The sequence below is a fragment of the Chiloscyllium plagiosum genome, unplaced genomic scaffold, assembly GCF_037043375.1.
Source record: "Chiloscyllium plagiosum isolate Xiang-an unplaced genomic scaffold, Cpla_swu_hap1 HiC_scaffold_3, whole genome shotgun sequence".
NCBI classification, from domain to species: domain Eukaryota; kingdom Metazoa; phylum Chordata; class Chondrichthyes; order Orectolobiformes; family Hemiscylliidae; genus Chiloscyllium; species Chiloscyllium plagiosum.
The window spans coordinates 39,208,971-39,236,204 of record NW_028270141.1 but is presented as its reverse complement, the minus strand read 5'-3'; the positions used below and the strand labels follow the sequence as shown (position 1 = coordinate 39,236,204).

General features: G+C 39.6%; 1 protein-coding gene across 2 annotated transcripts in view; it reads right to left on the bottom strand.

Annotated features, from left to right (window-relative positions):
* elp3 (elongator acetyltransferase complex subunit 3) overlaps nucleotides 1–27,234 on the bottom strand; it is an 80,324-nt gene that overhangs the window by 26,688 nt on the left and 26,402 nt on the right. The window contains exons 8-13 of one of the 2 annotated variants that reach the window (XM_043680446.2): nucleotides 26,732–26,893; nucleotides 25,169–25,295; nucleotides 19,763–19,956; nucleotides 7,711–7,801; nucleotides 7,283–7,348; nucleotides 5,028–5,255 (exon numbers count right to left, since the gene is read on the bottom strand). In XM_043680446.2, coding sequence (XP_043536381.1) covers nucleotides 5,028–5,255; nucleotides 7,283–7,348; nucleotides 7,711–7,801; nucleotides 19,763–19,956; nucleotides 25,169–25,295; nucleotides 26,732–26,893 — 868 coding nt within the window. The remainder of the gene's footprint in view (nucleotides 1–5,027; nucleotides 5,256–7,282; nucleotides 7,349–7,710; nucleotides 7,802–19,762; nucleotides 19,957–25,168; nucleotides 25,296–26,731; nucleotides 26,894–27,234) is intronic. The other variant, XM_043680465.2, reaches the window with a different exon arrangement.

Sequence of the window (27,234 nt, the reverse complement as noted above, 5' to 3'; positions counted from 1 at the left end):
ATTTAAAGAAGGCTAGATTAAAGAGAAGAGATGTACTGCTGAGGCTGTATAAGGCTCTGGTCAGACCCCATTTGAAATATTGTGAGCAGTTTCGGTGCCACCATCCAAGGATGGATGTGCTGGCATTGGAGGGGGTCTACAGGAGGCTTACAAGAATGATTCTGGGGATGAACAGTTTGTCAGATGGGGAGCAGTTGAGGACTCTGTGTCTGTACTTGATGCACTTTTGAGGATGAGGATGAATTTGTTAGTCACTTACAAAATGCTGAGAGGCCTGGATAGAGTGGCTGAGGAGATGATGTTTCCACTGCTAGGAGAGACTAGGACCCGAGAAGTCAGCCTCCGAGTGAAGGGATGACCCTTTAGAACTGAGATGTGGAGGAATTTCTTTAGCCAGAAGATGGTTAACTTGTGGAACATATTGCCTCAGAGCAACTGTAGATGCCAAATCATCAAGTGTAAGAAAGACAGAGATAGATAGGTTCTTGATTTGAAAAACAATGTCCAGTCTCTTTTCTTTCTGGATTTTACCTCACCCTCTGTTTGTTTTCATTTCCTAAGAGCGTATTCCTCATTGCATTCATTCGTCAAAGCAACAGGATACCTTGTTTTAAATGCTTGATTAATTTTATTTAGGATAAAGGACTCTTCACAATGCAACACAAGATTTCAGTTTCGTCACGCACTAGTCCTTTTAATTACAAATGTAATTTATTGATTATGTAGGGCTATTTGTGTAAATAGACACCCTAAAGCACTTAAATGGAAACATGCAAAGAAACAGATGGAGTACTTTTAAAGTGCAGTCAATAATGTAGTGTACAAAATATGACAGCCTGTACATAAATTGTCTACTGTATTTCCCTCATTTTAACAGTAACTGCTTTTCAGAACTACTCCATTTGCATTATTTTCCCTGTCCATATTCACTTGTGCAATACTGAATTATTTATTTATATTAACAATGATATAAAATGCAAATTATATTAAATAAAATAAAAAGGTTGACACATGGAGACCTGAATGAAAAGGATAACAATGATAACTACTTCGTGTTGAGTTCTGTATTTGAAGAGTGCTTTATCCTAATCAAAAGAAATCCTGCATTTTTGATCATACTTCATTTCTTTTTTCGAAAGGATGCAAGAGGAAATGAGATACACAAAATACTGAATGGCAAAGCATAACTGTTTTAACAAGGCATCAGGATAAAATGGAAAAGAAGAAAATCAGGTGAGTGAGTACTTTCAGAATCATCAACAGTTTTTCGGCAGGGAAGAGGTTGAAGTGAGGACAGTGAACTGATTCAAGTAATATTGAGATGACATATGGGAGACAGAAGGGTTGAGGCCAAATCAAATAATTTTCTGATTGTGTATGTATATCTGAAGCTAGTAGAGAAGAAGGAATAATGAAAACAGGAACAGAAGTTAGGAATTGTGCCCAAGTCTTTGTTGAAGCATGACAATCATCTATTGGAAATTCCTTCTTACTATTGAAATCCTAATTTCAAACAATGGAAATTCACAGTACAGGTTCCAAAGTACTTGAATACAACACATTTAGGCCATACAACATCACATGGCTTAACCTGATTTGAGGGTTAAGAGCAATGCAAAAGTTTTATTTTATTCATATTTTTACAAAGGTCTTCAAAAGAGAAAAATTCAACTTAACTAAACACTGTTGCTATCAACAAATCACAATTGAATACATTTTTCTTTATACATACAGGATTGGTCTTCTTACAAGTGAGCATTAACCACTAGTATTTATCACTGGCTCATTTATTTCTTGTTAAATTTCTCAATAGCAGTAAATACATCCAATGAGGTAAACTCATGAGTGAAATGAAAACGTTCTACATCTCTATATTTCTAGGTAGATTACTTAGCCACATAGAGATGCCATGCAAAAATTAGTTTTGACATTCAGTAACAATGGAGGGAGAAAAAGTTCTTATATATAACAGGTTTGCTTGGACAATGTACAGATGTTAGCTTTAAATCTTTAGGAGTCGGTCAACAACTCAATGGAGTTAACATGCCCTGACTGCCTTACCAAGCAACAATGCCCCCCATCAGCGAGAAATATAATGAAAAAGATATTGAAGCATCTTGCAAACTCGGTGAAGCCCAAGGAGCTTATTGGTTTTACTAGAGTGACATCAATCAAACATATACCCTTCTAAATCTGAACAAATGCTGTGTGATGGGTCCAGTTTGTAATCTATCTGCCCATTGTTTTTTTTTTAAACTGTCAATGTCAAGTGACAGGCCTCAATGTCTGGGCAGTCAAAATAAAGCTCATAACTGTGAGATCGTGGAAGTACTTCATCAGAACCCCAAAGGCAGTTTAAGCTTGTGAAGAGCAAAACTAGGGACCATTAACATAGGACAGTCACCAACAATCCTAAGAGGGAAATGAAGAGAAGCTTCTTCAGAGAAAATGGAATTCACAACCACAAATAGTGGTTGAGACAAACAGAATAAATGCATTCAAGAGAGAGAGAAATATTATATTTGATGAAATGAGACAAAGTAGTGTGGGAGGAGGTCATGTCAGACATAAACAGTCTGAGACAATGAGGCTGAATGGTCAAGTATTGTATTGCAAGTAGCATGCAACTTCAGGATGTTGACACTTTTACAACATGCAAGCAGTGTCACAAAAGGGGTGTTTCAGTACTCTTTTGCGTTATGGCAAATGGGGGGGGTAGCAGGGCTGCATGCAGGGTCCTGCCCACGGCTCATCCGCCCCCGCATGCCTTCTTCCCTTCTTCTTTTATTTATACTCTTTCTCTTTCATTTTTTCCCTTTTGATTTTCTTTTCTTTGGAGCCTTTTGCAGCAGGTTAGTCAGCAAAATCAACAAGGAATGGTGGCTTCTCTCAATGATCGGAGGCGATGGTGGCAGCAGCAGCGGGCAGGGACATCCCCCCAGAATTCGGGACTTGCGGCAGCAGTGATGACAAAGCTCCTCCAATGATTGGAGGCGGTAGTGACAGCAGACATTTCAAGATGGTATCGGTGGCAAGGCAACATCTCAGAGGAAGGCGGCCAGAGCAGGACTCCTGGTGAGGTGGCAGCAACATGATATGCCCAGAATCGGGACTCCTGGCATCATCAAGGCAGCAGTGGAGCCAGGAACCCCTGGTTGTGGGGTGAATGTAGGTTCAGCTTGGGATCCTCATCAGCAGTGGCAAGGTGGGCCCAGCAACAAAGAGCTAGCACCTGCAGAGAATGGCGGCTTCTATGTTGGTGGGTCTGGTGCAGGTGGTGAAATGGTAGAGGAGGGGTGGTGGCACTGATGTCGTTGGTGAGCTGGCTCAAGACTCTCTTTCACTTGATATCTTTTATACTTTTTATTCTTAAATAATTCAAAATGGTACTGGATTGTGGCGACTGTTGAAGCTTTTTGCTGTATTTTACTGTATTATTCATCATAAAATGTAAGTGACAATAAATAAACCATAAAACATGCCTCCACTGATGTGTGATTAATCCTCAGCTAAGACAGTTGGCTGACAATTTCACTTATCATCAGCTAAAAGGAGACTAGAAATTGCAGTTTTTTTTCTTGCACTCATCAGACAAAGACTAGAAAGAAGAGACGCCATTTTATATGGAATGATGGCCAAAAGCCTTTGTTCGCCAGTCAATGCACATATGGGGATTCCTACAGTCCCCACAAGCTACAAGACCAGTTTTATTAGCAACCTCATGAATACAGCCCCAATCATCTTCCCAATTTGTAAACTTGATGGGAGGTAAGACATAAGAAGACTATTTTGTGTGATCTGATCAAATCATCACTTGCTGTACATTGCAAAAACACAAGAAAGGGCCGTACCCACCACATTTGACTCTGAGCATTACGCATTCTACCTCAGATTACCTGGGAAGGGAAAGGTGTCTCAAAAATGACAACAGGTAAAATTAGCTGCCACGTGCTGCTATAATGCAGTAAATCCTTGAGTGTTTTTCTCTACCAGCAGGATGTTGCTATCAAACCATAGAGGTATTTTGCCTACCACACAAATCAGTAATGTGATAGGTGAGTTTCAGTACTGGTGTAATGCCTGGTATGTGTGCCGTACATCCCAATAACTGGCAGACTGTGTCAAAAAACCATTGATCATTCATAGCTAGCAGCATGTCACTAGTGCTTATCCAGACCTTGCTTGCAAGCCTCAGAAACGTATGTCCCACCATTAGATGTGATTCTACTCTTGGAAATTATTTCTTAAAAAAATCCAGACCATGCTAAGAATTACACCAGAAGTCAGTTTAAAATCATCAGCTGGGCCCACAGTGTGATGCATTTGTACAAGTTCATATTGCTACATGTCGAAGTACTGTTTTATGTAGAGAAAAGAAATTTACATATATTGCACCGTTTTCAAAAAAGGGAATTATGGAAACAGTCAAACTCTGCCATCTTCATGGGGTAACTCCCTGACCAATTAGAATTTACTTGCCCAGGTCTGAGAATTAAGATTAATAGTTAACTGTTCTGCTGCATCTCCATGCCGATGATGACTCAAACAATCAGCATCTCTTCTCATTGTTAAATGGTCTTTCTTTCAAACTTGTTTCTTGTGTCTTAGTTCTGATGAGTGCAAAACCAAAAAGCTTCAACTTTTAGTCATGATTTGGAGATGCCAGTGTTGGACTGGGGTGTACAAAGTTAAAAATCATACAACACCAGGTTATAGTCCAACAGGTGTAATTGGAAGCACACTAGCTTTCAGAGCGCCGCTGGTGGTTCCTCCTGATGAAGGAGAGCGGCGCTCCGAAAGCTAGTGTGGTTCCAATTAAACCTGTTGGACTATAACCTGGTGTTGTGTGATTTTCAACTTTTAGTCTACTTTTAGCAATGTTTGAAATTTCCAAAGTTCAGATGTGGGTCAACAAATGGAGATTAAAATAAATGATCATTTGCAGAAATAAGAATATTTACAAATCTTTATGTTGGTTTCAATGATTGTTCCTGTGGAAATAAATTGCCCAAATGCTTTATCCTTACCTGATGTTGGAATTTGGATGGATCCCTCGCGCTGACAGGCACTACACTGCCATATACATGGAGTTCTCGCACAATAGACACTCCTCCCTTCAGCTCTGTTCTAAACGTTTCCTCAGAGCATTTCCGCAGGCGAAGTAGTCCGATTAGAATGTCCTGTTCGGGATCTTCATAGGACAAGAATGTTTCCCAGCCACCACTTGCAACATAATCTCTTCTCACCAATTCTACCTGAAGGAAATTAACCAAGATTCTTGTGCTACAGAGGAAAGATTATTTAATTAACTACTCACTTAGACTCTCCCATTACATGGGCAGATTATTAACATAACTACCCATTCAGACCCTTTAACGGCAGGCAGCAGGCTATTAAAGTAACTACTCATACAGACACTGCCATTTCAGGGAGCAGACTATCAAATTAAGCACAAACTCAGACACTTTTATTGCAGGGGATAGGCCTTTAAATTTTTTTTCTCCAAAGTGGCATGCAAACAGAGCTTATAAAATACAGCACAGGAACAGGCAATCTGGCCTAACCAGTTCACTGGTTGTTATCCTCATTGACAGCAGCAGCCATAATCCTATATGCCTATTCTGTTTCATTTGCATTCATTCTTCATTGCATTCGCAATACATCTCAACTATTCGTAAATGCCAACATGGTCTTTGTTTGAATCACTACCACCATAAATGTATTTCAGAGTCACACAACCCTTGAGATAAGAAAAGTCAAATTCAAACCTTCAAGCAAAATGTCCTGACCACTTGTAACGTTAAAATCCTCAACCAAATTACCCCTTAATGCTCCCTGACATCTTCCCTGAGTGACCTAGTTCTCAATTAAGATTGTACCCATTTGTTCTGGATTCTGAACCGAAGGAAAGAGTTTTTTTCTCCATCTACTGTACAACATTCTTTTTCATTTTAAACACTGACATAAGACCACCCTTTGACCTCATCCAAACTCAACCCCATTTATGGTGAAAATGTCTTTATTTATTCAAGTTCACTTGAAATCTGCAAGGGATCAAGCCAGTTTGGTGCAACAATATCTGCTATCAGGATCACAGGTAGGTTTTTCAGACGCAGAAGATTCAATGATTGTGACCTCTTGGATGTTATGCACACTCAACCCTGTTAAGAAACAATTTTGTTTTATTTTGTCTCGCATTTATCTCTGAGCTGCAGCTCAACATACTTTACCCTCCTGAGAACTGATAATCAAAAGTTAGTAAGGAAGTAAATGATGTGGAGTAGAATCTCAGCTACCATCCCCCTCAGCACTTCACTTAAGTGTACAATGCTTATTTACCATCCAAATTACTTCTGTCACTCAAGAAACACACAGATTATAATCTGATAACCCAGGAGTAATGATGCTGATAAGAATATAAATGCACCAGGGAACACATAGAAGGAGGAAGGTGTAAACTTTCTTATAAGGCTTTGAGAGTTGCTGCAAATAGGGAATGGTGCAGCTTCCTATAATTTAAGAACTACTTCCACTTTATAGCGTGCAGTTCATTCACTGACCATTTCACAAACGATGAACTGATAGCAGTTGCCTGACTCACACTGAATGGGATCAAATACTGTGGAAGTAGCAGTTGACAGGATGTGCGATCCCCAGCATATTAGTAATCAAAATGCAAGGGAGAGGGTGGTTCGCGTGTGGAGTGAACTTCCTGAGAAAGTGGGGGATGTGGGTACAATTGCAATGTTTAAAAGATATTTGGATAAGTATATCAATAGGAAACATTTGCAGGGAAATCGGTCAGGATCAGGTGGGACTAGTTTAGTTTGGGAACATGGTCAATATGGACTAGTTGGATCAAAGGGTCGGTTTCCATGCTGACTCTGTGAATCCATAGAGGTGCCACATCTGAGCCTCTAACCATCCTCACCATGTGCCATTTGAACACAGTCCCAGTGATTCTTCACAAAGCCAACAAAACCAGAGCACCATTCATTACCAACCAATTCTGTAAAACCGTCATGACAATCTAAAAGATGCTGTCATGTGGAAGAAGAGATTGTAAGTTTCTAGAAGAACTAAATGGACGCAAGGACCTTCACCCACACATTTTTTATGCCATGAAATATTTAAAGCTAGGTTTCAGAAACGAAAGGCTCATTTTTAAAGTCTGGAATATATGGGCATTGTAAAGTGTGGCACTCTGACCACCACCTTCTGACCCCCCCAAAAAAAGTACTAAGCATGTACTCATTACACTCATAACAAGGGCTGCACTTACCTGATATGGTCGCACTTTGTGATGAATTTCCTGGATTCCAACCTCTCTCGTTCGCACATCGCGACACTGAGGATAATACACGACAAAATGTCAAATCTCTAAGGCTCAATTATGAAGAATCGCTTCATAATTAAATGTTTCTTCCACAGTCTCAGTGAGATATAATACAAACATGCAGCATCACTGCCTGGATATAATTGCACTGTATAACTGTTTAGATGGAGGCAGCACAAGCTGAATTTTTTAAAAATAAAGATTGTTAAGAACTCAAACTTATTGGATAAGTATCATAGATTAAAAGATTTATTTACTGGATTGTGATATTTTATTGTGTTAATCACATGATATGTCTATTGTAACACATTTGATCAGGCAGAATGAAATGATTTTTTTTAGAACAATGTGTATATTTTCTTTTGACACTTTACCTCAGTTCCCCAATCTTTCATCCTGGCCAAGGCTAGTTCTCTTAGGTTCCCATGCTCCACTCCAGAGCTGACCAGGGGCATTGGGATGTCTCTGCATTAAAAGAAATACAAACTAATCGTCAGATTTCACTAAATAGCAGAAGCAGATACGTTCATCAGAGTCGAGAGTGTGGTGCTGGAAAAGCACAGCAGGTCAGGCAGCATCAGGAGAATCGATGTTTTGGGCAAGAGCCCTTCATCAGGAATGTCGACTCTCCTGCTCCTCGGATGCTGCCTGACCTGATGTGCTTTTCCAGCACCACACTCTCGACTCTAATCTCCAGCATTTGCAGTCCTCACATTCTTCTTCATCAGACTAGCTGTTCTTCGAAAACTATCTTTTTTTAAAGGTCCCTTCCAGTATTCACTTGTTAGGCACACAGATGGCTTAGGCATCAAATTATGGAAACAGGTTGAAATCAATGACTAGGGAGGATGGAGCAATGGACAATTGCAAGAATAGCAGCAAAGCAAAGGAAGCTTCAGTGGCTACACAAGGGGGTTAAATATAGCTTAAAAGTAGAGAAAAGCTAAGCGATACAAATAAAATCATAACAAATCGAGAATATGCGTTCACAAGATCCACTTCCATGGTCAAAAGTCAAACAAATAAAAGCCTAACCTGCTTAGTAATTCTCGATAGGTCAACCCCTTCATTCCAGAAATCACTGTAGTGAATCTGTTTTAAACTGCCGCCAAAGCAAGTATATTCTTTCTTATATATGGGGACCAAAACTGTACACAGTACTTAAGATGTGGCCTCAATAACACCCTAAGACAGATGTAACAACACATTCTTATTTTCAAACTCCAATCTATGAGCAATAAAGGCCAAAATTCCATTTGCCTCCTTCACTAGATGCTGAACCTATGTGCTAACCTTTTGTTTCATGCACAAAAATGCCCAGATCCTGCTGTACTGCACTTTTTTGGAGTCTCTCCTTTTGAGCAATAGTCTGCCTTTTGATTCTTCCGAACAAAGCATGACCTTTTACTTTTCAACATTAAAAGCCATTTTTGCCCACTTCAACCTATCTATATTCTCTTATATCCTCATCGCAAAATGCCTTCCCAACTATTTTTGCATTGTCAACAAATTTGGCTGGATTACACTCTGCCCCCCACATCCAAGTTATGAATATGTGTAGTAAATCATTGGGCCCGAGAACCAAACTTTGTAACAGTCTACTAGTTACGCCTTTCCACCCTGAAAAGACCTATTAATTGTGAGTTTGTTCTGTGTGGCAATCAGTTCAAAATCCATGCTAATGCATTAGCCCCGTCATAATGTGAGCTCCTAACTTCTGCAATAATGCTTTTGTGTGGCACCTTATCAAATGCCTTCTGGAAATGCAAATACTACATCTTCTATTTCCCCTTTATCAAGGTCTAGCTCGAGATTCAAGCTCAGATCTAGATAGGATCAAAAAGCTATGCATCATGAAAGTAACTAGTTTGCAAAGATCAGAACACACAGAAAATTGTGTGTGTTGTTTTTTGAATGTTTGAGGCAAGTTGCAGTATGAGAAAAGCAGTAGGTGTAGAAATGTGGGGTGCAGATCAAGTAATGATATTGCATCAAATGAAAATTAACCAAAATCTGACCAAACTGGATAAGCTCATATAAAAAAGGGACAATCAGCTATTCATGATAAAAAAATTCAAAATCTTGTATGGTTACATAGCACCAAGGTCAAATGGAATACTGTTTTTAACTAAGGACATAGCCCAGTTTTTGAGAGAGGAGCGATCAGAATTACTTGGGCTATGGTGGAGTGGTCTAAGAGGCTGGGTTCAGGTTGTAGCCTCCTCAGAGGCATGGGTTCGACTCCCACTGCTGCCTAATGTTTTCGACAGTATTCACTACAGAAAACAACAATGCTGTCGAGGAGAATACTGAGATACAGGCTACTAGACTAGGTGGGATTGAGGTTCACAAGGAAGAGGTATCAGAAATCTTGCAGAGTGTGAAAATAGATAAGTCCCCTGGGCCGGATGGGATTTATCCTAGGATCCTCTGGGAAGCCAGGGAGGAGGTTGCCAAGCCTTTGGCATTGATCTTTAAATCGTCATTGTCTACAGGAATAGCGCTAGAAGACTGGAGGATAGCAAATGTGGTTCCCCTGTTCAAGAAGGGGAGTAGAGACAACCTTGGTAATTATAGACCAGTGAGCCTTACTTCAGTTGTTGGTAAAGTGTCAGAAAAGGTTATAAGAGATAGGATTTATAATCATCTAGAAAAGAATAATTTGATTAGAGGTAGTCAGCATAGTTTTGTGAAGGGTAGGTCGTGTCTCACAAATCTTATTGAGTTCTTTGAGAAGGTGACCAAACAGGTAGATGTGGTGTATATGAATTTGAGCAAGGCGTTCGATAAGGTTCCCCACAGTACGCTATTGTACAAAATGAGGAGATATAGCAGTTTGGATGAGTAATTGGCTAGCTGAAAGAAGACAGAGGGTGGTGGTTAATGGGAAATATTCATCCTGGAGTCCAGTTACTAGTGGTGTACCACAAGGGTCGCTGTTGGGTCTACTGCTGTTTGTCATTTTTATAAACGACCTGGATGAGTGTGTAGAAAGGTGGGTTAGTAAATCTGCACATGACACTAAAGTCGGTGGAGGTGTGGATAGTGAGAAAGGATATTGTAGGTTACAGAGAGACATAGATAAGTTGCAGAGCTGAGCTAAGAGATGGCAAATGGAGTTTAATGCGGACAAGTATGAGGTGATTCACTTTGGTCGGAGTAACCAGAATGCAAAGTACTGGGCTAATGGTAAGATTCTTGGTAGTGTCGATGAGCAGAGAGATCTTGGTGTCCATGTACACAGATCCTTGAAAGTTGCCACCCAGGTTGACAGGGTTGTTAAGAAGGCTTACAGTGTTTTAGCTTTTATTAATAGAGGAATCGAGTTCCGGAACCATGAGGTTATGCTACAGCTGTACAAAACTCTGGTGCGGCTGCACTTGGAGTATTGTGTACAGTTCTGGTCACCGCATTATAAGAAGGATGTGGAAGCTTTGGAAAAGGTGCAGAGGAGATTTACTAGGATGTTGCCTGGTATGGAGGGAAGGTCTTACGAGGAAAGGCTGAGGGACTTGAGGCTGTTTTCGTTATAGAGAAGACGGTTGAGATGTGACTTAATAGAGACATATAAGATAATCAGAGGGTTAGATAGGGTGGACAGGGAAAGCCTTTTTCCAAGTATGGTGATGGCGAGCACGAGGGGGCATAGCTTTAAATTGAGGGGTGATAGATATAGGACAGATGTCAGAGATAGTTTCTTTACTCAGAGAGTAGTAAGGGTATGGAATGCCTTGCCTACAACGGTGGTAGATTTGCCAACTTTAAGTACATTTAAATCGTCATTGGACAAGCATATGGACGTACATGGAATAGTGTAGGTTAGATGGGCTTCAGATTGGTATGACAGGTCGGCGCAACATCGAGGGTCGAAGGGCCTGTCCTGTGCTGTAATGCTCTATGTTAATGCTCCTGTTTTATGGGTGGCACGGTGGCTCAGTGGTTAGCACTGCAGCCTCACAGCGCCAGGGACCCGGCTTCGATTCCTGCCTTGGGTGACTGTCTGTGTGGAGTTTGCACATTTTCCCTGCGTCTGTGTGAGTTTCCTCCGGGTATTCCGGTTTCCTCCCACAATCACAAAGGTCAGGTGGATTGGCCATGTTAAATTGCCAATAGTGTTAGGTGCATTAGTCAGAGGGAAATGGGTTACTCTTCGGAGGGTCGGTGAGGACTTGTTGGGCCGATGGGCCTGTTTCCACACTGTAGGGAGTCTAAAAAAAAATTATAAGCAGATTTGATCTCCAAGCATGGCACACAGTCAATGACAGCAGCCATAGCAGAAGGCTATTCTGAACCTTCAGCATGGTTTCTTGTGTTTACATTATTTATTTCTTTGCAGTGGAATTATTTTAGGCAGGGACTAGATGGGATATAATATTCCATTTCACACCAAGCGGCTGATGAGACTCTGCAAATGAACAAAGAAGGCTATTTCAATAAGGCAGCAAACTAATAGGCTCCCACCTACACTGTTGGAGGTTTCATCTTTGTGGTGAGGACCCAAGCCTTTCAGGGACATAGGCAAAATCAAAATAGTATTATTTTAAAAGACAGAAGAGCTTTCTTATGAGTCCTAGGAAATGTTAATTTCCTAATCATTATTAAAGCCATTTACTAGGTCTTTAACATGTTACCATTTCATACTGCTATGTTGAGATCGCTCTGTGCAAAAACTGGTTGCCACATTTTCCTATAAGGCTGATTGCACTTCCAATGTCCTTCACTGACTTGAACGTACTTTGGGATGTCCTATGGTTGTAAAAAGAGTGTGTTAAAACAAGTCTGATTTCTATCAAAATTGGGGCGATGCAGGGAAAAGGCATACAATTCACCCAGTAAATTACAGAACTGAGTTAAGAATAAAAAATGCAGATACGGACTGACCTTTTTTCAAATTTGGAAAGGCATACACAAAAGGTGATCCTGAAGAGACACATAAAAAAGCTAGGCAAGAGGCACAGGTTCAAACTAGTAAAACATGGTAGTAATAGCAGGAAATTCTCTTCACAAAGGGTTATAAAGACATGGATAGAGTGGTGGAGGCAGCAAACCTGTAATTTAGGAGATAGTTGGATGATGTATTGAGGCTAAAAGGAAGGGTATGGACTAACTAGATAGATGAGCCACAAATACTAAAAGGACTCTCCTCTCGAGAACACTGCAGGAGAAATAGAATTGCTCCAGGAATCAATATGAAAACAGTGATCTAATCCCAGTCCCCACATTACCAATTTATAATCCAGATCATTAAACTGGAGCAAAGACAAAGAAGGGCAACTCTCTCTGGGAGGGAATATTCAAACTAGGAAATGTGAGATCGTTCAGTAACACGTACATTATATATTGTATATATGGCAGTGTTCCCATTATTTATGAGAGAGGAGAGAGAACTTGCAGTATTTTCCATCTCCTTTAAATTTCCTTTCTAAATTACTGTTCATTTCAGCTCCTTTGTTTTCCACTTCTTCAATTATCACAACACCTCAGCACTTTGGATATGACTTGTTTGAATTTCACGTCAGTTCATCATGTTGAGCAGTTTGATCCAATTTGCTCCCCCCAATTTAAAGTTTTCTGAGCTGCAAATTTGAAATAATGACCCTTCGTAAAGCAGCTCTTTTATCACACACATATGCGTGGAAATAAAAGAGAACTGGTGACCCATGTGCCAGTTAAGAGATAGTCAAAATTCACTGATCACAGCAGACAAATTAACTCATAACTTTCAAACATAGACAGCAGGGAGAAAGGATGGAAATCACAAGTGAGTCAATAATTTAAGAATTCTGCTGATACAAGTGACGTGGGCATATCATTCTTCACTCAGTCCATTTTACTGCACCAGCGTAGATTCGAAGTGTCATTTACTTTTTAAGAGGCTAATTTTAAGTCAGATTTAAAAGATTTTCAAGCCATACAATGCAATACAGAGCACAATCATCATTCTTCAATAGATTGCTTTATGGGCAGAAAATTCATTTATCGATCCCCAAAGAACAAAATACCAAGCTAGCCTCAAAACTCCTGTGGCAACATTTTTCAGTATGAAGTATAATAGCAGTGGGCTTCTACTTCACTATGTCATGTGGAAATTGGATTTTTACTCTTAGATACATTATAATACTGAAGATATTAGAACTCAAGTTATGTAGGTGGAGCAGGTAGTTATAAAAGGAAATCGATTAACTGAGTGAGCAAAACTATGACAATTGACGTAAGAAGGTGGGAAGATAAATTGGAATGCTTTCTTATTGGAGAGACTGCAGGAATTGTGGAGGATTAAAGGGAATTTTGTGCTCAGTTACACAAATAATTAAAGGTTAGAAAGTAGACAAAAAAAAGCTAGGTTTCATCACAGAAGTCAGAATAAAAAAAGGAAAGTTTTTCAAAGTCTTGGTCACAATATTGCTTTGGTACCGGAAACCAGGAAGGAGCTACTGGCCTGGGAGGGAAAATAATGCATGTTTATCAGAATTGTAATCAGTAATAAAATGTTAATATACAGCAGCAGGTTGCATGAGAGTACAAATGGGTGAACACCAAAAACTCTTTATTCCTGTCTCGTGCAAAACTGCAAAAAGAACAGTAGCCTAACCATGGTTTCTGAGGGAAGTTAGAGATAGTATTAAATATGAAAAACAAATTGGCAAGATAAAAATAGACTTGAGGATTGGGCATAGTTTAGAAGTCAGCAAAGGAGGACCAATGGATTGATCAAGAAGGGGAATAAGCTTGCAGGGAACAAAGGAACACACCGTGAAAGTTTCTAAAAATATATCAAGAGAAAAAGATTGGGTGAAAACAGATCATGTCAGAAGCGGTGGAATTTATAATGACTGACAACGAAATAGCTGACAAACTAAACTCACACTTGACTTCACAAAGGAGGACATGAATAATGTACCAGAAGTGTTGGGCAGCAGAGTTTAGTGAGAGGGAGAAACTGAAGCAATCTGTGTTAGCAGAAATAATATTGGAGAAATTGATGGGATTGGCATCTGATAAATTCCCCAGGGCCTGATCATCCTAAGAAAGTGACCCTAAAAATAGTAAATGCATTGTGGGTCACCTACCTGAAACAGTTCCTACAGCTTGGAGGGTAGCTCAGTTAACCCCACTACTGAAAAAAGGAAGATAGAGAGTAAATGAGAAATTGTAGACATATGAACTAAGAAATAGGAGCAGGAGTAGGCCGTTCCGGCCCTTCGAGCCTGCTCCACCATTCAATAAGACCATGGCTGATCTTTTTGTGGACTCAGGTCTACCTACCCGTGTTCTCACTGTATCCCTTAATTCCTTTATTATTCCTTAAAAACATTCACTGAAGCAGCGTCAACGACTTCCCTGGGCAAGTAATTCCATAGATTAACAATCTCCTGGGTGAAGAAGTTCCTTCTCAATTCAGTCCTAAACTTGCTCCCTCTAATCTTGAGGCTATGCCCTCCTGTTCTAGCTTCACCTGCCAGTGGAAACATCCTCTCTACATCTATCTTATCCATTCCCTTCATAATTTTACATGTTTCTATAAGATCCCCATTCATTCTTCTGAATTCCAATGAATATAATCTCAATCTATTCAGACTCTCCTCATAAGCCAACCCCCTCAACTCCGGAATCAACCTAGCACCCCCTCCAGTGCCTGTACATTCTTTCTCAAGTAAGGAGACCACAACTGCGCACAGTACTCCAGGTGTGGCCTCACCAGCACCTTGTACAGCTGCAACATTACCTCTCTGTTTTTAAACCCAATCCCTTCAACAATGAAGGACAAAATTCCATTTGCCTTCCTAATTACTTGTTGTACCTGCAGATCTACCTCTGCACAAGGACACCCAGGTCCCTCTGCATGGTAGCATGTTGCAACTTCTACCATTCAAGTAATAATCTTTTTTACTGTTACTCCTACCAAAATGGATGACTTCACATTTATTAACATTGTATCCCATCCCACAGACCTTTGTCCATTCAAAGTATCCATGTTCCTCTGCAAAGTTCAGTCCTCTGCACACTTTGCTCTTCCACTCATCTTAGTGTCAGCTGCAAACTTTGACAGCCTACACGTGGTCCCCAACTCCAAATCATTTATATAAATCGTAAATAATTGCGGGCCCAACACCGATACGTGAGGTACACCACTAGTTAGAGTGCCGGCCAGAACGGCACTCATTTATCCCCACTCTTTGCTTTCTGTTAGTCAACCAATCCTCTATCCATGCTAATACTTTACCTGTAATGCCATGCATCCTTATCTTATGCAACAGCCTCTTGTGCAGCACCTTGTCGAAGGCCTTTTGGAAATCAAGGTCCACTAGGTCCCTGTTGTCCACCTTGCTTTAAATGTCTTCATAGAATTCCAAAAAATCTGTCAAGTATGACCTGGCCTTCACGAACCTATGCTGCGACTGTCCAACAGAACAATTTCTATCGAGATGCCCTGCTATTTCTTCCTTAATAATAGACTCAAGCATCTTCCCCACTAGAGAGGTTAATCTAACAGGTCTATAACTCCCCATCTCTTTTTAAACTGTGGCGTCATATTAGACATTTTCTAATCTGCTGGGAGTGCCCCAGAGTCCAGCGAATTTTCGAAAATTACTGCCAGTGCACCTGCCATTTCTCCTGCCATCTCTTTTAGTACCCTGGAATACATTCCATCAGGACCAGGAGACTTGTCTATCTTTAGCTCCATTAGCTTGTCCAATACTAGCTCTTCCGTAATAATGATTGTTTCCAGGTCCTCACCTACCTTAGTCTCTTTGTCAATTACTGGCATGCTATTAGTGTCCTCCACTGTGAAGACCGTTACAAAACACCTGTTCAATGCCTCAGCCATTTCATCATATCCCATAGTAAATGCCCCTTCTCATCCTCTAATGGACTAATGTTTACTTTAACCAGTCTTTTTCATTTTATGTATTTATAGAAACTTTTGCTATCTGTCTTTATATTCTGTACTAGTTTTTTTCTCATGTTCTATTTTACTTTATTTCTCTTTTTGTGACTTTCTGTTGACCTTTAAAGTTTTCCCAATCTTCTAGTTTCACGCTGTTTTTGGCCACTTCGTATGCCTTCTCTTTCAATTTGATAGCCTCCCTTATTTCCGTCCGCACCCATGGCAGGTCGCCCCTTTTCTTACAGTCCTTCCTTTTCACTGGACTATACTTTTGCTGAGCATTTTGAAAAATTGTTTTCAAAGTCCTCCACTGCTCGTCAACCATCCCACCATAAAATCTTTGTTTCCAGTCCACTTTAGCCAGGTCCTCCCTGATTCTATTGTAGCCCCCTCCTTGTTCAAGCACAGCATCCTGGTATTGGATTATCTTCACACTCTCCATCTGAATTCTAAATTCAACCATACAGTGATCACTCCTTCAAAGAGGATCCCTAACGATGAGGTCATTAATTATACCTGTCTCATTACACAGGACCAGATCTAGGATAGTTTGACCCCTCGTCAGTTCTATTACATACTGTTCAAGAAAAGTATCAAAGATAACTCAACGAACTCTTCCTCAAGGCTACCCTGACCGAGCTGGTTCGACCAATCTACATGTAGATTAAACTCCTTCATGATAACAGCCATACCATTTTTACAGGCATTACGTTTTTTTAATGCCCACCCCTATGTAATGTTATTATTTGGTGGCCTATAGACTATGCCTATCAGTGACTTTTTCTTCTTAGAATTTCTAATTTCCACCCAAATGGATTCAGCCTCATTCTCCATAGAACCGATATCATCTCTAATGTCGTCCTGATGTCATCCTTGAATATCAGCGCGACATCATCTCCCTTACTTTCCTGTCTGTCTTTCTGAATAGTTTGGTAACCCTGAATATTTAACTCACAGTTGTTGACCATCCTGCAACCATGTGTCCGTAATGGCTACCAAATCATATTCATTCGCGATAACTTGTGCCGTTAACTCATCAACCTCGTTACAAATGTTACAAGCATTCAGGTAAAGTGCCTTTATGTTACTTTTATTAGCCTCACGATTTCCAACATCTCTAATAATATCTCCTGAGTTATCCTTCCTTTTTGCTTCTTTCATCATCTGCCTTGAACTTAAACCCTCCAGCACACGCTAACCTGCTGCTTACCTTTTTATTTATCATCATACTTCCTGTCGTTTTGCCTTCCCCTTCCCCCAACTCACAAGTTTAAAGTCCTAGTGACCACCCTAATTATCCTTTTCGCTAGAACACTGTTCCAGATTGGTTTAGGTGGAGACCGTCCGATTGGTACAGACCAGTTAGTCAGGTGGCGCATGCTAATGGCGAAGATGCTAGTCCATTATCAAGGATTTTATAGCCGTGCACTGAGAGAACAGTGGCAGAATCAGATACAGTCAGCATGAATTTCCAAAAGGGAAATCATGCTTGGCAAATTTACCGGAATTCTTTGAGGATATGCATTAGAGTTGATCAGAGGGAGCCAACAGATGTGGTTTATTTGAACTTCCAGAATATTCTCTACAAAGTCCTAAAAAATAGATTAACATGTAAAAATTAAAGTACATGGGATCGGGCAGTGTATTGAGATGGGACAGAAAATTGGTTAACAAGCAGGAAACAAAAAGTTGGAATAAATGGGTCTTTTTCTGAATAGTAGGCAGTAACTAGCGGGATGCTGCTGGGATTGGTACTAGAGCCCCAGCAATTCACCATACTTATTATGATTTAGATGAGGGAACTAAACGCAATAACCAATGACACAAAGCTGGGTAGAAGGATGAACTGTGAGGAGGATGCAGAGATGCTGCAGTGTGTTTTGGACAAGTTGAGTTAATGGGCAAAAGCGTGGCAGATGCAGTATAGCATGGATAAGTGTGAGATTATCTACAAAAATAGGAATGCAGATTATTATATGAATGGCTGTAATTTGAGAGAGGGGAATATTTAATTGAGACCTGGATACCCTCGTGCACCAGTTGCCAAAGCAAGCACACAGGTGTAGCAGGCAGGTAAGAAGGCAAACGGAATACTTGCGTTTATAGTGAGAAGATTTGAGTACAGGAAGAAAAATGTTTTGCTGCATTTTTGGACATTGGTGATATTGTGCACAGTTTTGGTCTCCTTATCTGAGGAAATATATTCTTGCAAGAGAGGGAGTGTAGCGAAGGTTTACCAAATTGATTCCTGAGATGGCAGGACTGACAAATGAGCAAAGATGGAGTTGATGAGGATTTTATTCACTGGAGTTTAGATGAAAGAAAGAAGATATCATACAAACCTATAACATTCTAACTGGGCCAGACTTGTTAGGTGCAGGAAGGATGTATTGATGGTGATTAAGTTCATGGGGTCATAGTTTAAGGATAAGAGGTAAACCTTTTAGGACTGAGATGAGGTCTTTTCTTCAGAATGGTGAGCCTGTGGAATTCACTACCACAAAAAGTGGTTTAGGCGAAATATTATACATTTTCAAGAAGAAGGTAGATATTGATCTTGTGGCTAAAGGGATCAAGGGGAGGTTAGGATTAGGATATTGAGCTCTATGATCAGCCATGATCACAATGAATGACAGAGCAGAGAGGTCAATTGGCCTATTCCTGCTGCTGTTTTCTGTTTCTTATAAACTTGACTTGTAGCCCCTCAAGTTTCAAATAATAAAGGGTGATCAAATCAAGATTGTTAAAGAAAAATGAAGGCATTTAATAACATCAATATATGGGGTAGTAATGGCACAGATTGGCTGTGATCCAAGGGAACAGTGTAATAGACAATGGACTGAATGACCTCCGCTTGCACATGAAAACATGAAATTGATGCAAGTAGTAACTAACTGGTCCATCAAGCTTGCATGCCCTTTCCTGTTCCCATCCACAACAGGTCAGCTAACATTTCTTGAGCAAGTGAAATATTTAACAGCTTTTCCTTTTCAGATGCTGACTGACCCGTCATATTCTTCCACCAACTTCTCTGTATTTCAGATTTGCTTTGCTTCCTATCACTGAGCCAATTTTGGATCCAGCCTCCCACTTTCCCTCAGGAAGGCTCTTACTGTTGTGACCAGTATGCTATGTGAGACTCTGTCAAAAGCCTTGTTAAAATCCAACCTACATCAAACACATCAACATTATCATTACCATCCCAATACGAGGTTCTGCTGGCAGAAAGGTTCTGTACTGGGACTACTTCCAGGTCAAAGAAGTAACCTTGGTTGGCAAAAGGCAACCTCTTGGGGACACATGCAAGGGAAGAATGAGTAATCTTTTGTAACATACCACATGCTGTTGTGAGTGAAGTTTGAGAGAAGTGCAAACACATTTTGCAATACACAGAATAACTAGATGAATTCTACATACAATATTCGCAGTGTGATTTTTTTTACTGAGTATTCTATCATAAGGAAAGCAAATTTGGCTACAATCAGGCAAAAAGGAGTGTTCTTTAGAACCTGATGGAAGATGTCACTATTAAGTACCTCTGAACACGGTACACCCGTGTCCATGAAGGAACGAGTGCAAGGATCCGAGCCACCAAATCCACAAGTGTGCTGGGTGAATAACTCTTGTATCTGCCAGTTTTCCAGAGCTCATAAAGTCCAGTGCCACGGATCACCAGTGTAGGATACAGCTTCATACCATCAGGGCGGAATGCTGGGTTCTCAAAGAACTCCTGCAACACATCAAACAGCATAATTCACTGGAAAATGCACCATCATGATACTATTATGAACCTTTTATTAAATCCCAATATAACTGGCTCATGTAAGTGAACACTACCCAGGTGAGTGAGTAGGTCTGTGATTTTAACCACACCCAATCCTACAACACTCCCTCCTCAAATCTCATTCCTCATTCCTCTGAATCTGACCTCAAGAATCTTTCACTATGGTGACATCATTAGCAGCCTAGTCTTCAACCACCTAAGCTGGAGACCCTTAAATTATTTCATCATCTTCTCCTCCTTAAAACACTTCTCTGTCTCTATCATTTTTCTCATCTGCTTAGAATTTTATTTTTTAGTTTGGTGAAGTAGCTAGAGACTTTTCTGTACATTTATGAAGTTGTTGCATAGAATGAAACAGATTGCAGTTAGGGAGAACAGTATAACTGTAATACCCAATGAGCAGCAATCTAAAATATAACTTTCACTGGGTTACAAGATTGCCTGTATGCATTAAGAATACTTCCTTTTTTTGGATTAATCTAAATCCTTTGGGGGGACAGTTGAGTCTGTGTGAGGATGTCAATAAAACAGATAAATTTATCAGTCCCAGTTAGAGTGGAATTTTCCCTAACTCTACAGAAAATCACAGCAGCAGAACTCCAAATTGCTGGTGCTGGTGTAAAAATCTTGGGGGATTTATTCCATGATGTAACCATGACCAATCACATATTAGCTATTGTTCAGGCAGATTAACCGGTTAATTATAATCCATGAAACCTAGATATTTTACAGAGATTATTTTGATAAATTTTGAACTACCTGCCATTATAATGGAGCAGGATTGTCCTAATGGAATACACGCATAACAGCTCTTTGTGCATGATGTCTGTGCCAGGTTTATCTGTGTATTTGGCATTATCATTGCTTTTTAATACCAAAACAATCAAGTATAGATCTAGTTGATGGTGTTGTGTTTATCAGTTATCAATGAGATGCCTCAAGAGTTAGATTTATTGAAATTAAAATTTGTTAATAGAGGTCAGCAGTTGATTTAATCTCTGTACTACAATCATCTCAATGACAACCAATTAATCGGCTTATTGCTTATTAAAACTGAACTGATCAAACAACACCACGCTAAACAGGCTCATTTAGAGTCATAGAGCTGTACAGCATGGAAATGGACCCTTTGGTCCAACTTGATTATGCCAACCAGATATCCTAAATTTATGTAGTCCCGTTTGCCAGCATTTGGCCCATATCCCTAAACTGTTCCTATTCATGTACCCACCCAGGTGCCTTTTGGATATTGTAATAAGAGGGACAGAAAGATCCATTTCAGCTTACTAAACCCATGCCAGTATCTGTTGTTTTATGGAAGTTGTTGTCTCTCCCCTTCCTTTGTTCTCTCCCTATAAGATTAATCCTGAGTGTTCTATTTCAAATTTGGTAACATTACAAATTTTGGAGCAAAATTCAAATCAATTGAATCTAATTCAATTGAGAAACACTACTTCGAATGAAAAGACCCAGAACCCTGAGCTTACGTATTGGCTGTGCATGGTCGCAACCTAAAAAATGACCTCATCAGTATCATGCTAAAAGGAAGAACAGGGTGAGTGTATTATTGCAATAATAAAAGATTTTTAAAAACTCATATCCACTCTCACATTTTAACATCAAACAATGAAACACCGCTACTGCCACTCTCCAAAATGAAGCATGATAACATACGCCCACTGCCTCATCCCAAGATCAAACAATAAAACACACTCCCATTTTTATCACGTCTTGAGCATGGGTATGTTCCATAAGGTTGAGTATCAACTGTATTTGTCATTGAGAATCAGAGACCTGAATATTTAGAAGATATACTTTGAGGAAAAAAACCCAGCAAGAACAAGGAAAAGAATAACACTAATCAATATTGCTGAATATCGCTGGTTAAGGATATACCATATCCTCAAGGCCATGTTTAGGTATGGTAAATAATTTCAATTTCCTCGATAAATCAGGTTGTCAGCATTGGGAAGGATCTAACTTTCATTGTTTTATTTTTGTCCTTTTAGTCAATGGGATTCTATTAAATATTACCGAATACATTATCCTAAAAATAGAAAGTACGGGAAAAATCCAACAGATCTGACAGCATCTGTGGAAGCTGAAATGGTTTCATCTTGAGTCTACATATTCCAAAACTGAGATAATCATAAAAGATGTAGAAACATTTGAAAATAACAGAAAAGATCACTGATCGATTGGGCTTGTCCCATTCTGCCATGTTGTAACTAAGATATCACGAGTGCTACTGTTCCCACACAGCAGCAGCCATATAATATTTTGGGAGAAGCGGAGTGTTGCCAATTTAGCAGGGGCTCAAACAACAACACCAATGCACAGTGCTATGACTTAATCGTGCAAAACTCAGTCTTGCATCTACAACCACACTGTCTGTCACAAGCCAAGACCTGTGTGTTTTTAAATTTGACTGGAATGCTTGGCTTTAAGCTTTAACCTCTAGCCATGGTTCAATGTTTACTGCAGGTATTGGGGGAGTCTCTTTTATCTCCCTACCTCTCCTGAAGGGCAGAAAATGCAGACTAAAGACAAAAAAGATTGATTTGCAGGTTAAATAATAATTTATAATTATATAGCACCTTCAGTGTAGTAACATGTCTCAATGTGTTTCACAGTAATCAGACACAATCTGACATCAAACCACACGGAGTTCTAATGGTTCAGGTTGGTTTTCAGCCTTCACTGATTTCACAGGAAGGGACTCCATCTCAAGTTTGTTTTTATTATAATCTTGTCTTCCATTTCCTTATCCTCTATTGCCTGTCAGCTCGCTATGTTTTCCCATCTTGCTTGTGCCTCTCTGTTTTTCTGTTACTCTTATCTTTCTCAGCATTATTTTTCCTCTCACTCTCTATTTGTTTCCGATTCTGTCACTGTTTCATTTATTCAGTGACTGTCTGTCTCTTTACACACAGGATGTCCTATTTTCTTAGGGGTTATGCTGTTTTACATTCTCCCCCTTAAATGTTTAAGCAAACCAAGTGATATGACTGATAAAGGAATGAAACTTTTAAATCTCATTTTTCATCTCTGGCATCACTTTCCAGAAAAAATCTTGAACAGAGTAAAAACTTTCTTCCACTCTGTCACAGCCATGGTTTGAACCACATCTTCAGTAAAGTCCTTCTGCCAGGACCCTGTATGGTGCTTTTAACTTTTCAATGTTCAGAGATTGTTAGGTTTGTGGCAGATTCAACATTATTTGCCTTTCTTACCAAAGGATTAATTGTGGTGAGAACAATAGATTGATTCCTTTGTTGAGGTGAATGCTCTATAAGGAGAGACTGGATTGATTAGGTCTGTGTTCCCTTGAGTTTACAAGATTGATGTGATCAAATTGAAATGCATAAAATTGTTAAGACAATTCATAATAAATGCTGGAGTGGAAATAGAGCTTACAGACTCAAAACGAGGAATTAGACATGTTAGAATTAAACGAGGAGAAATCTTTTCACTTGAGCGTTGTCAATCTTTGAAATTCTCTACTTGAGGACACTGTGAAGACTCAGGTCTGAGAATCTGAAAGACCAAAATTAATGGGTTGTTGGACAGAAAGAGAATCAAATGATAAAGAGATATTGTAGGAAAGTGGAGTTCAACTAGAAAATCAGCAATCCTTTTACTCAACAGCAGAACTGTCTTTAAAGGTTGAAAAAGGTACTTTTGTACCAATTTTTTATGATTTCTTCTAAAGCTCAGTGAAATCCCAACTACTTGGAAATTGACGGAGACAAGCTCATTCACTTCAGACAGCTACAACTGTCAAAAAGGTTTCCAAGATTTTTGGCTCAATCAACTCAAACTCAGCTACAGAGGGAAGAGTGCTCCTCCTTAACTACTGCTGTTGTCTCTCATTTGGAATGATTCATTTTGTTTTAAAATATAATATCTGATACTCCTCATTTCACAGTACAAAGATAGCCTGACATATTTTAAGTGGCCTTCCTCCACTTGAGTAGAGTTCTTAACATTTCCTCAGTTCTGATGGTGCTACTTATATCCATTTTGTTATCAGAATCTGAACAAGTAGTTAGGCTAAATTCAGACTGGAACTCCAGCATCTTACAAAGCAGTTTCACTTGATAGTTAACTTGCCAGTACAACAGAATCTGGAGTCATAGCCTCCTTAAAACAGAACCAAAGCAAAATGAACTTCCTAACAAAGACAATCACATTGGTCAGAATGATCCATCCCTGACACCCTGTTTACAATGCTGTGAAGCCAAAACCATTTTGCATAAGCATAAACATTTAATGCAAATGCACTTTCAGAGAATCTGGATTTACAAAAAGCAGTCTTCCTATTATAAAATCAATAGAACCAAGCTTACAAGAATGATCTCGGGGGGGGTGGGGGGTGAGGTGAGGTATTTACTGAGGACCATAAATTACTGCATGAATATTACGATAGTACAAAGTGACTCAACTTACTTGGAGAATAACACTTTCACTGAAAACCACTGCTGGAAAAAAATTGGAGGAACATATGCAATCAAACTTAACAAAATGGTCCTAAATTCCTTACAGAATAAACCATTCATGATTTCTTACACTGTAGTTTTTTGAAGATAACCGCATAACATATTAGCACCATGAACGCTTAAGTGTTAAGCATGCTAAAAGCTGCTAATAAAGCTGTTGAGTTGTTACAAAATCATAACTGATTTTCTGCTTAGGGAAAGAAGCTTTGCCTTTACTTGATTCCAGTCCCCACTGACGTGGTTGACTCTCAATTTCATTCTGGAGTGCCCAAGCATGCCTGTCAATAACACCCGCACCCAGGGAATTGTTCCTTTTGCCCCAGTTCCAGATAATTTTGATCTGGAATGTACCACTTGAAAGGGTGGTGGAATCATTTTTAATCTTAACTTTCAAAAGGCATTTGGTTCCATGGCTGGAAAAGAAATTAATAGACGATACCGAATTACAAAGAAAACTGGATTGCTCTTTAAAGAGCTAACAAAAACATGATTATCTGCTCCTGCACTTTGCAAAGATTTTCAATGACACAGACTCATGTATACCGTTGTGTTGAACAGGCTATCAAACATCTTTCTACATTTAAAACGAAGACACTGTTGGATAGTGAAGGTTATACCAATTGCTTGGTCAAAGAAGAACCCAACTGATGGACACTCACAATGAACTGTTCGATGTCTCTCTCCAGGCCAACATTAGGAAGGTCAGGCATCATGTGTGCCACAACTTTAAAGCCAGCATCCTTTGCCAGCTGGAATGACTCACACACAGCCCTGACTGTGTGACCCCTGAAGAAAGAAGAGAAGCAGAGGTTAATCTTATTCAGATCCCCTAAAAATCTTTGTCTCCAACAAGGACAGCACCAGCTCCTTCAATCAAAGCTTGCAGTTAGAATTTCTCATTCTCGGTTCAGGTAAGTTGTTTTGCCCCCTCTCAAGGTTTCACATTCTTCCTGATGTGTGGAGACCAAAATCTGGTACAATATTCTAGCCTAATTAGACCTACCCTGTTTTTATGCTCAATATCAATATATAGTTCAAGATCCCTCGTTTTGCTAACCACTCTCTCAATCTGTCTTATCACAATCAAAAGTCTTTCCAGTTTTATAACATTATCTGACTTTACTCGATCTCAATATGTCCTGCTACTGAAACGCTCACTTATACTTTCATCATCTCTGACTATTCTAATGCTCACCTGATCTGGTTAGGAAATTGGCAGAGCGGAAGATGCTAGACAGTGTGGATAACAGCAGGTAGTCTAATTGGCAGGATATAACCAGTGGCTTCACACAAGGGTCTCTGCTGCCTCAACTATTCTTTGAATTCACTAATGGTTTGGCTAACAGGACAGAAAGCCACATATCTAGTTGCCAATATCTCAAAGACAGATAGCAGTGTAGGTGTCAGCATAAAATTGCAATAAAGATAGATTGAATGAGTGAATGTGCAATAGTGTGACAAATGAATTCCAATAAGAAAATGTTAAGTACCTAAAAAGGACAGATCAAGGTAATTTCAAAATGGGGAAAAGCTAGAAGAACCGGAGGACTACGGCATCCATGTACACAGACCATCAAACTATCATGAGCAGACAGAGAACAAAAATCTAAATATAATGGAATGCTAGTCTTAATATCTAGAGAACTAGAATAGAAGGAGCCAGAAGTTATCCTTCATTTACACAAGGTCCTGACTCAACACCAACCGGAATACTGTGAACAGTCTGGGCACCATAGACTCAGAATGGGACTGAAGTGAGGAAACAATTCTTCAGTTAAATTGTTGTAAATCTTAAGAATTTTTTACCTCAGGGACTGTGATTGCTCTAAGTATATTCAAGTCAGAGATCAATGGATTCCTCTGCTTTAAGTGATTGAGAATATATGGGGATTGAGTGGGAAGGCAGTGTTGGATTAGACGATCAGTCATGATCTTATGAATGGTGGAAAGGATCTCAAGGGTTGCATAAAGCTCTCTAGCTCTTATTTATGTTCTTAATTGTTCATTTTAAATCAGAGATTGATTTTTTTAAAATTAGAAGCTATTATGAAAAATTGAGTAAAGGAAGATGTAGAGTTTGACCACAGCTTAATATAAACCAACTGAATGGCAGAACAAACTTGAGAAGGTAAATGATCTATTCCTGTTCATACGATGCAAAGCAGCAGTGGCAGTTTTGACAATTACAAAGTCAACAGTTTGGATTCTGAAAAATTCCCCACCTGTTAGTATCTCTGGCTACATCCTCATAGACACTCTGTACCCCAATCTCCAGGCGTGTACAGCCATATTGCAGCATGTCACTGAGATGGCGCTTCAGGCAGTAGTCTGGTCTGGTCTCAATGGTGATGCCAACACACTTGGTATTGCTGCGCTCAGAGTACCTGAAATCAGTTTAAAACTATTGATCTGGTCAGCAGTAATGCCAAAACAATAAGTGTCTCTCACATAGTGCTGGATCACTGGTATATTCAGCTTACATCAATCATACACTCAGTTTCAAATACTGGTCACAGTCATCACCATTGCCAGAAACATGAAAGGCAGATTATGGAGGGAGGAAACAAACCTAATCTTTCCTGTGGAAGGCCATCCTTCACCCAAATAGTTATAAGGACCATCATGAGATTACTTTGCTCAATCCCTGCTTTTAACTGGCTCAAACTGATTATAATTTAACTCAGTACTAGTCACTGATTATCAATAATAGAAAGTACCTTGCCGT